This window comes from Rhinolophus sinicus, chromosome 18 (assembly GCF_057876585.1).
Source record: "Rhinolophus sinicus isolate RSI-liver-muscle chromosome 18, RSI-T2T, whole genome shotgun sequence".
In the NCBI taxonomy this organism is placed as follows: domain Eukaryota; kingdom Metazoa; phylum Chordata; class Mammalia; order Chiroptera; family Rhinolophidae; genus Rhinolophus; species Rhinolophus sinicus.
The window spans coordinates 113,608,422-113,622,440 of NC_142518.1; the positions used below are offsets into that span (position 1 = coordinate 113,608,422).

The following is a 14,019-nucleotide window of genomic DNA, read 5'->3' on the forward strand; positions in this document are numbered from 1 at the left end:
GGAGATGTGACCGCCCTTTCCAGCCCAACCTGTTCCCTCCCCTTTCTCTGTCAAATGACTATAGCCAAAGAATCTTAGCATTGGTAGATTTCTTAGGACCTGATGGCTATCAGTCTTCAACCTTAAGCAACTTTCTTCCTCCTTTCCTTATATCCATCTACACCAACCTGAGGGTACAGAGTAAGGGGAGGTCATTTCCTATTGTAAGATTCCCCCAGTCTTCTAGAATTATCTCTTTCTATGATACTCCTCTATACTCACTTTCAAGCCTCTTTCTCCTTTAGCCACTAATTACCAATCTGGAGTTAGGCTCCAGAAAAGGCAGAGAATGAAAACGAAGCAAGTAGATTATTAAAGCATAATGAGTCCAAACCATAAAATATGGATAACGGCCAGCATACCCCATTACTGCAAGGGCAAGTCTGTTCCAAACACATTTAGAGCAGATAGAAATGCCACTCATAGCATTAGTGACCCCAGTGGAAAACTGGATCTAACAAGCACTTTTCTCCAAGCCCAAGAGCTTGCCATCAGAATGCAGTCTTTCCTCTCCCATAAGACTCAGGAAAAGAGCTAATAAGGGCTCCTGAAGCCATATGTCACAAGGGCCCCAGTGTGGATGTATTCTCCACTTTTATCTCAGAACCTCAGACCCAGTGAAGGGCTACTTGCCCCACGCTCCCACTGGATTTAGTCTCACCCCCCACTAGAACATGTATCACACTGCACTGGGACTGGTTGCTTGCATGCCAGCCTCACCACGAACCTTTGGAAGGCAGGGACCATGGCCTTTCATCGTTGTCTCTCATGCCACATAGCACTGTGTCTGAATAAATAAACAAATACATGTAAGTATATGTCTTTCCCCTCCATTCCCCAAAGGAAAGCCCCAAGACACTTTTAGAAGCTATACAAAAGCCCTGTCCAAAGCCAGGCATATAAGAGGCAGTAACATTAAAGGGAGGAAACTGGACTTGGACTTACATAATTTGACTCCCCCCAAACTGAATGCTTCTTAGAAAACAGAAAGGGGGAGGTAGCTAAAGCTGCTTATGAAATAAGAATGTGGTACCCAAGAAGTCTAGATTCAAGCCACATCTTACAACCTGGGTGACTCTGGGTAATTTTTTTCACTTCCCTGAGCTTCAGTTTCTCCACCTGTGAAATGGGGAAAATAAAACCTATCTCATAGACCTATCAGAATGATTAGATACAACAGAAGAGGAGAAAATATCCAGTTCCATGTCTGGAACAGAAAACAGCCCTTGACAAAACTACATCAGCAAATAATATTGACTTTATTGTAAAGTTGACTGCCACGGAACAAAGCAATTTAACATGCACCTTGCTAAGAAAGGTGCTATTTTTAATCAGTAAGAAAAAATGTGGAGAATATCAAGTCCACTTGAATGTTGGATCAATGCCCGGGGTGAACATGGGGGACAGGTCAGGGGCATAGTTGGATCCCTAAAGAACGAGGCCAGTGCATTGACCCTCAGGATGGTCGGCAAAGCTCTGAACCACAGAGCTGAAATGGAATGGCAACAGCAAGTGGGTCGGCTGCAGTCACAGCTCCCTCCCTCTGACACCGCCATTCAGGCTGCACCTGCGGCTAAGAACTATCAGTTATAGCTTAGAGTCCAAGCTGTTTGCAGCTTTGGCTTCCTGGATACCTGTTCTGATGCCTGGGATCTATCACAGGACCAGCAGCCAAAATGGGGAGGAAGGGAGGAAGCAGGGGGTGGGGTGGGCAAGGTCAAAGTGGCAACTACACCAGCGGTTCGGCTGCTTCTCCACCAAGGCCAAAAGTACTAGCTCAGTTCTGCTTTCTGTAGCCAAGGCTGGAGGCATGGAGCCTTGGAAAAAGCTGCATCACACTAGCCTGCTGCTAACTAATTTAAGGCAGAAAGCAAAGCCAGGCAATGCTGTGGTGCAAATTTAGACAGTTTGGCTGACACTGGACAGTCAGATCACTACTTCCAATAACTAAAACCATTAGCTCAGAGCAGCTGCCACCAGCAGTCCGGGGCCGGATTGTGGAGGAAGGGGACGAGGGGAATGCCCCTGAGATTTAACTTTGCAGCAGAAGTTGGTGAGGGCAGAACTGCTAGGGACGGCTGAGTTACTGTGTGTGCTGAGCTGATAGGATCTGGCTGACCTCAAGGCTTGGCGACAGGCAAGACAAGCTTTACTGTGATGAATTTGTTGAGTGACCCAGCTCTTTACCACAGTGATGTGAAGGTCAATATACGACTTATAAATTGAAGCAGATGTCTACACAGAAGTCTGGCCTTACTTGGCTGCTTCCCAGAAGAGGCAAATCTTACAGAGGGGAAGAGCAGGGGGAGGAAATGAATAACATATTTTGAATATTGATTATATGTTACGTACTTTATTTGTTATTCATTTTGAACCCTAGCAATAGTTCTGTGGAGTGAGCTGTTTCTCTCATTTACAAACATGGGAACAAGGTGTGAAGAGGTTAAATAACTTACGGCTACTCACACAGATGCATCTGTGGGTCCAGCCAGAGAGCACACAGTTACTTAGTGAAAATCTTATGGGATCCTCACAGAAGAGCTTTTACTGAATTGTGCCCTGAGACAATGTCACCAACCCATATTGAAGTTGTTATATGCAATAACCCATGGGAGAAAATGCTTCTTAGAAGCATGTTCTGGCCTCAAAAACAGAAGAGTTAGGCATTACCTGAACAACTTTCTTGTTACCTTAAGAACTAGGAATTATATAACCATTGAGTTTGGGTGTTGTTGTTTTTTGTTTCGTTGTTTTTTTTCTCTTTTCGTTTTCTCTAGAATTTTGGAGCCAAATGTTCCAGCCAGTGTGTAAGGCTTCACGGCAAACCTTTTGTGTATTAACACCATTCTTGCCATCGCCCTACTATCCTACCTTTTTCCCCCTCTTGGCTTCACTTTTTCTTACCCACACTCTAGAGGCTAAGGCAGAGGTCAGCAAACTTCTCCTGTAAAGTATCAGATAGTTAATATTTTGGGCTTTGCGGGCCATAGGTCTCTCTTGTCAGTCCTCAGTTGTGCTATTATCACGTGCAAGCAGCTCTAGGCTGTAATTTTGGCCTGTACATCAAGGGACAAGTGTGCGTCTGTGGACATGGACATTTGAATTTCATATGATTTTCACATGTTATGACATGTTACACCATTTCAGGCCACAGTTAGCTAAGCCTCAAGCAGGGAGGGACTTTGTTTGTCTCATTCACTCTAATATCCTCAACACCTACAATAGGCCGGGTATACAACAAGGACTCGATAAATGTTTGATTATGGAATATATTCTTTTTTACTGTTGTGAAGTTCTTATATACTTTTCTATATATTGAAGCGCCTTAAATCCTTTTTGGAACAGGACAGGATATAAAAGATAAATCATATTTTTAGAGTCATCTCGCTTGGAAGTAAAAGACACAGTGTCTAACCACTGTGCTGTACACCTACAACTAATATAAAATAATATTTAATGTCAGCTGTAACTGAACAAAATAATTTTAAAAAGTAAAGAGAATAAATAAATAGAAGAACCAGGTTCGGATCTAAAGCTTTGTGATACCTATCAAAGTCCATATTCGTTCCATTATAAATAATATAGACTCACATTCCCCCCAAAGTCCCTTGGATTTGCCCAATCTCCCTACATGAGTGTCCACATGGAGTAACCAATTAAATTTGCAGAAGTCAGCAACACCTTGAATTTGTAATTTACAAAGTCCAGACCTTTGCAGAAGTTGTGTCCCTTTGTCCCTATTTCTATTAAACTGAAAAGTGAGAATGAGAAAACCACAGTTCACAGTTTCAAAGCTTCCGATAAAGAGGTAAAGTGACAGGTCTGCCTTGGTGAAAATAACATAGGCTTTGGTGCCTCCCAGACTTGGTCCGTCTGAGAACACAGCTCTGCCAATTATAGCCTTTGGCAAGTCCCTTACCACGAGGAGCTTCAGGTTTCTAGTAGAAGAAAACAATAATAATACATTCTTCACAGTGAAGTTGTGAGGATCAAAAACAGTATGTCAACAGCTAGCACTGTGTCAGGCACATAGAAGGTACTTAATGAATGGCAACAGTAGCGATAATAATATTAATAAATATTATCATTATTAATTTACTGTATAAATAATGATTGCCTACTATGTGACAGTCAGGCATTGTTCTAAGCACCTGGGGTACAGTGGCAAATATAATAAAACAGGCCCCACATCCCTGCCCTTGTGGAGCTTACATTCTCCTGATTATTGTGAATGGTTTCTATGTTCTTGCCCACCATCCCCACATCAGTGGTAGTAAACTGCAACAGATTTCTACTTAAATATCTCCAACTGCAGAAAGATCTCAAGGTGCAAAGTAGTTTGGTTCAGTTCTTGTTCCCATAGGATCCCCAAGCAAGCACTTACCCTCCTTGTGGTGAACCAGGGGCCGAGGAGCTGGTCTCTTTATGTGGAAAGAGGGGACCTTGCTGGGTCCAGAGCCAGGCACAGGTCCATTGGTGGCCTTTGGTAGGGCCTTGGTCCCTGCATCCTGCAGCCGAGACACCAACTTCCCCACGTCCACCTCAAGGGAGGACTCCAACTTGCCATCTGAAACAGGCCTGTTTGGGGACTTTCTCCCAGGATCAGCTTCCCCACTCTTCTGAATAGGCAGTTTGGGGGCTTCGATACCACTGGCAATAGTACCATTGGGTGTTCGATGTTGGACTTCATCTAGTAAAAGTTGGTGCAAAGAGGGAGGATTAATGATAACCTTTATCACCTTGTCATTTTATACATGCATATGTGGTACTGAAAAATTGTACACATTTTCAAAGGAGCTATCGTGGATCAAATCAGCTATATCCCACAAATCAGTCTCTGCCTACTTCAATTTATGTGGACTCACAGTTCTGCTTCTTACCTACTGTGGGATCTTAGGTAAATTCATAATCTCTCTGTACCTCGAATTTTCTCCACAGTGAAATGGGAATAACAGTACCTCCCTCTTGAGATTGTGGCGAGGATGATGTGGCATGGTATACTTATTTCAGGGCCTGGTACCTAAGAAACACTCAATAACTGTTAGTTATTATTTGTACTATTATGCTCCAAGAGTTTCCATGTGGGGAGGAAGGGCTAAGTCTTGCTGCAAAGACTTCCCCGCCCCACAGAGAGTTTTCTTCTCTTTAGGAACCTGTCACCAATCACTGCTGTCACCACCACAGGGGTCAGGGCCAAGGGGAGTGCCTCCACAGTTCCCCTACTCTGGTCCCAGGCAACATATATGGTCCTGCTTTTCATAACCCTAACACAACTGCCATCAGACTACAGAACAAACAAACAAAAATTACCAAAGGCTTGCAAATAATAGTAGAGACGTAAACACAAGATCATGTGCTTCCAGGGCACATCTTGTGGCAGAGGCCATCTTTAAACCTCCAGCACTTCGACCATCTTAAAACCATGAAGTGAGCAGTGACACAGATTCCTTCTCCCACATGCTTTAGGCCCGACATCTGCTACAGGTTCCTATCTGAATGCCATCTTCTTCTGCTGGAGAGACCCTAGGAATTTCCATCCCTGCTCTCCTTTAGGGAGGCAATGGGTTAGCTGCCCTACAAGTTGGTAATAATGGTATCATTACCACCTCAGTACGGTCTCATAAAGATGTTACATACGCAATGGCAGAGAGGCCACCGCCTTCCACTTGGGAAGGGATCTTTGCCTGGCTAAGAGAAACGGGATGGGGTTATAGCACCAATGGAGATGCTGGAACTAGGCCCTTCTGTTGGGGTAACCATTTCCAGGTTCCAGGATATGTGGAATAATAATGATAAAATGGCCATGATAATAATAATGACAGTGATAAGGATAACACATACCATTATTTGAGTACTTTCTACATGCCAGGCCCTGTTCTAAACGCTTTACCTGGATTATCTCAGGTACTCTTCAAAACTACTGTATAATGGAATACTATTCGGCAGTAAGAAAAGATGATATAGGAACATTTGTGACAACATGGATGGATCTTGAGAGTGTAATGCTGAGCGAAATAAGTCAGACAGAAAAAGCAGAGAACCATGTGATTTCACTGATATGTGGTATATAAACCAAAAACTACAAAAGAACAAGACAAACAAATGAGAAACAGAAACTCATAGACACAGATAATAGTTTAGTGGTTGCCAGAGGGTAAGGGGGATGAGGGGTGGGAGATGAGGGTAAGGGGGATCAAATATATGGTGATGGAAGGAGAACTGACTCTGGGTGGTGAACACACAATGGGATTTATAGAAGATGTAATACAGAATCATACACCTGAAATCTATGTAATTTTACTAACAATTGTCACCCCAATAAATTTAATAAAATAAAATTTAAAAATAAATACATAAATAAATAAATAACAAACTACTGTATAAAGTAGTGAACTCTTGGTAGGCCCATTTTACAGATAAGGAAGCGAAGGCACTGAGGCTCAATGTTACAAAACTAGTGGGGCAGAACCAGTTTTCAAAGCTCGGAGTCTGTTTCCAGAGTCCACGCTCTTCCTGAAGAGAGCATTCATTGCTCCTGTCAGTTAATAATAAGAGTTCAGTATCATCCCCTTTTCCTAACCTGCCATCTGTTTCCAAAGGAAAACACACAGACCAGCTTCAGAAACTGCAGAGAACTGGGAGTGAATGCAGATCACAGAGGGAGGCCTCACAAATAGGCAAGGAGCCACTGGGGGCCTCTCTTCTATGTCGGGTGAGTGGTGGGCAGGAGCTTTGAGAGGTGGCACGCTAGTCCAGCAGCAGAAATAATCAACTGTTATAATACAAGTAGAATCATGAAAGTAAGCGCTATGAGGAGGAGAATACTAACTCTGTCTGGAGGGGCTGTATAAGCTCTTGTAAAACAGGCATCATTTGAGCTGGGCCTTGAAGAATTGCAAAAGGTGGAAAAGGGGGGAAAGGGAACTTTTAGCCCCATTTTACACATACCCTTATCTAAGTCATTGAAAACATACCTCCACACAAATATCTGTGCACAAACGTGCATAGCAGCATTACAGCCAAAACAGTGAAAATGATTCAAGTGTCTATCAACTGATAAATGGATAAGCTAAATGAAATGCATGCATATAACACAATATTATTCATCCATAGAAAAGAATGAAATACTTATACATGCTACATCATGGATGAACCTTGAAATCACTATGATAAGAAGCCAGCCACAAAAAGACCACATACTGTATGATTCCATTTATATGAGTGTCCAGAATAGGCAAATCCATAGACACAGAAAGTAGATTAGCGATTGCCAGGGGCTGGGAAAGTGGGGTACTAGGAAGTAAAGGGTTGTTTGGGGGTGATGAAGTGACTGGCCCAAGTCACTCAGCAAGCTTGTGGCCAAGATGAAATTGGACCTTAGGTCTACTAACACCCACTTCATTTATTTATCACACACTTATTGAAGACTCATGATATGCCAGGTACCGTGCTGGTACCAGGGATACAGAAAGAAAGAAAACAATTTCTGCTGGCAAAAAAAGATGATATTCTTTGGTGTATATTTGGGAATATTGTGAATAAATAAATAAATTTATCCTGTAAAAATGAGATTATAGAACAATAGAGTAGGCATTCAATGTTCCAATCCACTTTCTCCTAAATGCCAGGTCACCTCCTCTATGAAAGAGGTGAGCCCTTAAGCTGAGTAATTAGCTTTCTCTTCATTATTCTTTATATTCCCATTCATTTATTCTACAAGTATTTACTAAGCATATGTAATTTATAGGAATTGTTCTAAGTGACGGTGATAAAGTAGATCTTACATTCTAATGGGGTAGACAGATAATAAACACGTGCACAAATAGTAGCAAGTAATATGGGTAAAATAAGGCAGTGCCAAAGGATAGGAGGAGGAGAAAAAACTATTTTATCAGAGTACTCAGAAAGGGTCTCTCGGAAGAGATGGCATTTAGAAGAGATCTGATGGAAGGAGTGAGGCTTGCAAAGTTCTGGGGAAGAATGTTCAGGGCCCAGAGAACAGCCAATGTAAAGGCCCTAGGTAAATTTGACCCATATAAGGAACAGCAAAACCAATGGGATTAGAGCAGAGAGAACAAAGGGGACAGACGGTGAAGCTCAGAAATGAGGTCAGAGAGGCAACGGAGGATCATACAAGGCAGGATGAAGCGGGAATTTTCTTCTAACAGGAAGAGAAGTCACTGAAAATTTGGAGCAGGGGGAATGGCATGATCTGATTTACACTTTTAAAAGAATGTATCTCTTGAATGGCTGCTGTGGAGAACGGTTTACAGTCAGGCAGGATGTCAGGACACTAGTTTGGAAGGTACTGGAGCCACCAGGTAAGAGGTGATGCTGGCTCAACCAGGAAGGCAGGAGTGGGGATTAGTAGGGTTTAGCACACGATGTCCACGTAGAGGTTAACAGCAAATTGCTGATGGATTGGATGTTCAGTAAGAGGGAGAGAGTAATCCAGGGCGATTCCAAAGTTCTTGACCTCAGCAACTGGGTGACTGCTACTGCCAATTACTTACACAGGGGAGACCAGAGTAAGAGCACATTGAGGAAAAATAAGGAGTCAAGAGTTGTGTTTTGTACATTTTAAATTGGAGATGCCCATGAGTATCCAAGGGTAGAGCTGTTGAGCAGCAAGTTTGAGATGGAAATAGAGGGGCGATAACCGTCCTAGATATATAAATTTGGAAATCATCCTCACGGTTAAAAGATACTTGAAGCTGTGAGATTTAATGAGAACACACAAGAACTATAGAGAAGTGGACTGAGAAAGAAACTCTGGGACCTTCTAACATGTAGAAGTTGGGAAGAGAACAAAAACCAGAAGACACTGAGATGGAATGTCTAGTGAAGTAGGCGAGTTTAGTGTCCTGAAAGCCAAGTGAATAAAGGGTTTTGAGAAGGAGTTAATCAACTGTGTCAAATGCTGCTCATGAGCTGAGTCTGATGAGAATAGTGGGGTGGTCATTTGGTTTGTTCCCGTGAAACTCGTTGGTAACCTTGACAAAACTGGTCTCAGTAGAGTACTGGGGAAAGAGGCCCATTTAGAATGAGTGCAGTCCCCCTACTAAGCAATTATTCCACTGAATGGCGTTTCTTTGTTCACACATCTATCTCTCCATTTAGCGTATATACTCCTTAAGGGCAGAGACTGTGTCTTAGTTCTACCTAGCACCTAGCACTGAACCTGACAGATTGCAGTTATTCAACCCACATGAGCTGATTTTCTCTCCAGATATATTGAGATGTAATTGACAGATAAAATTGTATATGTTTAAGGTGTACAATGTGATGTTTTGATATATGGATATATTGTCAAATGATTACCACAATCAAACTAATTCACATATCCATCACCTCATGTTACCGATTTTTTTATGTAGTAAGGACATTTCAGACATACTCTTTTCGCAAATCTCAAGCACATGATGCAGCATTATTAACCATAGTCACGATGCTATACCTTACTCTCCAGAACTTATTCATCCTGCGTAACTGAACTTTTGTACCTTCTGATCAACACCTCCTCATTCCCCTCCCTGAAGTCCCTGGAAATCACCATTTTACTCTCTGCTTCTAAAGAGTTTGACTTTTTTAGATTCTACATATAAGTTGGAATCATAATATCATTCTATTGCTATCTATATCTCCCTTCACTTCTGTTAATATTTGCTTTACATACTTACATGCTCAGACATTGGGTGCATACATATTTACAATGGTTATATCCTCTTGACAAATGATATAATTATCATTACATAATTACCTTTCTGCCTCTTGTGACACTTTTTGTCATAAAGTCTATTTTGTCTGATATAACTATAGCCACTCTTGTTCTCTTTTGGTTACCCTTTGCATGGACACATTTTCTATTCCTTCACTTTTAGCCTATGTGTGTCCTTACAGCTAAAGTGAGTCTTTTGAAGATAGCATATAGTTGAATCTCATTTTTTATCCATTCATCCACGCTAGGTCTTTTTTTTTTTTTTTAATTAAATTTATTGGGGTGACAATTGTTAGTAAAATTACATAGATTTCAGGTGTACAATTCTGTATTACATCATCTATAAATCCCATTGTGTGTTCACCACCCAGAGTCAGTTCTCCTTCCATCACCATATATTCGACACTCTAGGTCTTTTGATTGAAAAATTTGATCCATTTTCATTGAAAGTAATTATTGGTAAGAACTTACTATTGCCATTTTGTTAATTGTTTCTGACTCTTTTGTATTTCCTTTCTTCCACTCTGGCTGTCTTTCTTTATGATTAGAAATTTTTTTTTGTTTTGGTAATACTATACTTTGATTTCTTTCTCTTTTGTGTATCTGCTACAGGTATTGATTGCAGTCGTGAGTATCATGAAATTCACTTAAAACATCTTATAGTTATAGCACTCTGTTTTAAGCTGATAACAAAATAACTAACCAAATACAAAACATTTTAACTTCTCCTTCCCCTACATTTTGTTTTTGACATCATAATTTATCTTTTTAAATTGTGTATCCATTAACAAATTATTGTAGTTATAATTATTTTTAATACTTTTGTATTTTAACATTTATACTAGAGTTAAAAGTGATTCACACACCACTATTACAGTATTAAGGTATTCTGAATTGGACTATATATTTATCTTCACCAATGAGTTTTATAGTTTCATGGGTTTTCATGTTGTTAGTTAGTGTCTATTTGTTTCAACTTGAATAACCTCTTTCAGCTGTTTCTTGTAAACCACGTCTAATGGTGATGAACTCCTCAGCATTTTTGTTTGTCTGGACAAGTTTCCTCTCACCTTTGGTGGTGTCATATTTTTCTAATTATCCTGATCCTTGAAGTCTTGTGTTGGTGTTTGCCTATTTGAAGACATAGGCAAATATTCTAGTCTCTGCAGACTGGCTTTGGCAAGGAAAGCCCTTTACCATTGAGCACAACCAGAGATTCTGGGTGGGGGCCAGTTGGCAGGTTCCACAGGCAGGCTTGCTGCTGGAGTCTTTGGGTTAGCTCGTTCAATGCCTGGGTCCGCAGGGGGAAAAGCCTGCAGCCTGGATCTGCTGTGGTGAGCTTGGGGCCAGGGGGCTGGCCTGGCACTGGGATAGGCCTTGAGGTTGGGTCCACAGGGGCACAGCCTGGAGGCGGGGTCTGCATCCTGGAGATTAGGGCTATGGTGGGTGGCCTGGAGTCTGGGGTCACAGGCCTGGCTTAGCACTGTGTTGAGCCAAGAGGCTGGGTCTGCAGAGGCAGGCCTGGAGCCTGGGTCAATGAGGAATGGGTTGGTGCTGAGGTTCACTGGGGTAGGCCTGGTGCTTGGGTACAAGGTGAAGTTGGGTGCTCACTTCACTCTCCTCCCCTCATGTGGAGGATAATTACCTTAGAACTTCACTGTGAGTTTGGGGGAGGGGTGGCATGGGTAATATGAAAATGCTCTTCCTACTACCTGCAATGCACCTTTTATTATTTTTGTGTTCTACCCAGGTGGCGTAATCTCTCAGCTGGCTACCATAGCTCTCATGAAGGTATTTTTATGCATGGATGGTTTTTCAAACTGATGTTACTGTGAGGGGACATGCTCTGGAAATTATTATTCAGCCATCTTGCTGCCATCACTCCACCATGTTAACTGGATTTGAATTTAAAATTGCAGAACATTCAGAAAGCACATTGCTCACCCATTGCAACATATTGAAGTACAAACCTAAGAACATCCTAGATTTTCCACTGGCCTCCTAAAAGATCATGGTAGCTGGCATTACAGGTTTCTCACTGTCCTATCCACTGCCAAAAGATTTCCTTACTCTCTGGGCACAAAATTTAAAAACCTTGCTTTGCCTGGCCCAGCACTCAAAAAACTTCTACCTTTACATGGAGAAAACCAGCCACACCTCCTCTTCTGCCCTTTTCATGTCTAATCACCATTAAGAAGCTAAAAGGTAAACATCAGTACTGACCTTGACTTTCATCCACGGAAGAAGTGTAGAAAACTGTCCTTTCCCGCAGCAAGCGCTTTGAAATTGTGATTGGTTTGTGCCGCCTTGCTGTCACTCGAGGTGGAGGCACTGGGGGTGCCGCACTTTCCTCAGGTGGACCTGAATAGATCTTTAAAGGGAGAATATTTCCAGGAAACAATTAGAAAGATCAAGTTTCTGTCTCCCTAATGCTAACTATGATTTGCTACCCAACACATTACATCTAGAGTCTGCCATAGTGATTCTAATAGGACTAAAGGAATTGGGAGAATTTTCGTGATCACTCTAGCTGCCAGCAAGTATTTAGAAACCTCCTACCATGTTTGAGGCACAGGACCTGACACTTCTCAAGGTGGAGAAAAGAATACAGACAAAAACTGCAACATCAGTACTGGATTTTCCACTTACTGCCTGGGAAATCTCAGGTAAGTTACCTCCCATCTCTGAGACTCACCTTCCTCATCTATAACACGGGGAGAGGACCACCTACCTCACAGGGTGTGGTAAGAATCAAGTGAAAAGGGTAGTCAAGGTACACTGTATGGTTGGGGTATTTCTGGAAGGATACCAAAGAAACTGGTTACATTGTTTACCTTACGACAGGAGTAATGAGTGGCTGAGGAAAGGATGAAGGTAAACTTAATTTTCATCCCCATATCATTTTGATCTCTTAAAATTTCATACCATGGATATTATTTTAAAAAGGGAGGGGTAAAAACAAAGTGCCTTGGAAGATATAAAATGTGCTGGATTAATGAGACAGCAGCTGTGATTCGAATTTTCATGTACGCTCTCACAAGTCCTTGATGATCTTCCTGTCCCTGGAGAGAACGACCTCTTGGCCAGAGTGCATACACTTTGGGAGGACACATATTAGTGGTGACAGAGGAAGGGGACCCTTGTCCAGTACAATAATGAAATCAACCCCCATGATTAGTGCAAAGTGAAATGTCAGAGCCCAACATTCTATCAGACAAGAGTCAACATAGGCTGCATAGTCACAGGACTTACATGATTGGGGACACAAGGCAAGCCTGTGTAAAAGCTCGACAATGACAGAGAACAATGCAAGAACAATCACAAGGCAGCACATGGCTCAGTGTCTCATGGCAGAGGAAAGAGATAATATGACATAGCAGCAAGCAGAAGAGCTTCGGGGCCATAGAATTTTAGGTCATATTTCTGGTTCCACCACCATTAGTGACCATATTATAAATAGGTATCGTATTATAAATTTTGTGAGCATTTGCTTCGGCACTGTAGTAGTTGTTACAAATATCCCCTGTAACTCACCAAACACATCAGGGCCTTTGCACTGAGTGTTTCATCTACTTGGAGCGCTGTGCCTCCAAATATCCATATAGCTTGCTCTCTCAGTTCCACAACGATTATGATCAAATATACTCCTTGCAATGAGTCCTTCCAGGTGAATGTGTCTGAAACTTTGACATGCTTCCCTCTACCCAGGGCTTCCCACCCCCATTTCCTGTTTCAGATTTGTTCTTCTTAGCATTCCTTATCACTTCATAACATAGTATATGGTACTTATTTATTTTGTTGTTGTCTGTCTCCCCACTCATTTGTAAGCTATATGGAAGTTTATCATCATGTTCACTGCTCCATCTCTAGGAACTAGAAGAGTGACTGGAATTGCTGGGCCGAAAGATAAACACATTTAAAATTCTTATATGAAAGGCCAAAGTGTCACCTGAAAATAACATAATAGCTATTTCCATTTCCAGCTAAGATAGATTAACATCTTCAATCTGAAACAATAAAAAAAATCTATAAAAATTACATGTAGCACTGGTTTTCAAAGCATTTGAAATTTGGCAATGAAGGACAGTGATCCACAAGAGACTGGGAAAACAAATGAGATGAGCTCCCATGACTGCCCCAGCTTACAGCCTGGAGAGATTCTGCAGGACATAACGTAGGGAGAACTCAGGGGGAGCCCAGCAGTCTCCCTAAGTTGAAGATACTGAGTGGCAAGTATGGGGAGGGCAAAGTAAGAGTTTTAA

At 41.8% G+C, this 14,019-nt stretch overlaps 1 protein-coding gene across 6 annotated transcripts in view; it reads right to left on the bottom strand.

Annotated features, from left to right (window-relative positions):
• OPHN1 (oligophrenin 1) overlaps nucleotides 1-14,019 on the bottom strand; it is a 304,564-nt gene that overhangs the window by 15,256 nt on the left and 275,289 nt on the right. For 3 of the 6 annotated variants that reach the window (XM_019753605.3, XM_019753604.3, XM_019753606.3), the window contains exons 20-22: nucleotides 11,981-12,128; nucleotides 4,424-4,729; nucleotides 767-826 (exon numbers count right to left, since the gene is read on the bottom strand). In XM_019753605.3, coding sequence (XP_019609164.3) covers nucleotides 767-826; nucleotides 4,424-4,729; nucleotides 11,981-12,128 — 514 coding nt within the window. The remainder of the gene's footprint in view (nucleotides 1-766; nucleotides 827-4,423; nucleotides 4,730-11,980; nucleotides 12,129-14,019) is intronic. The other 3 variants (XM_019753608.2, XM_074323227.1, XM_019753610.2) reach the window with 2 other exon arrangements.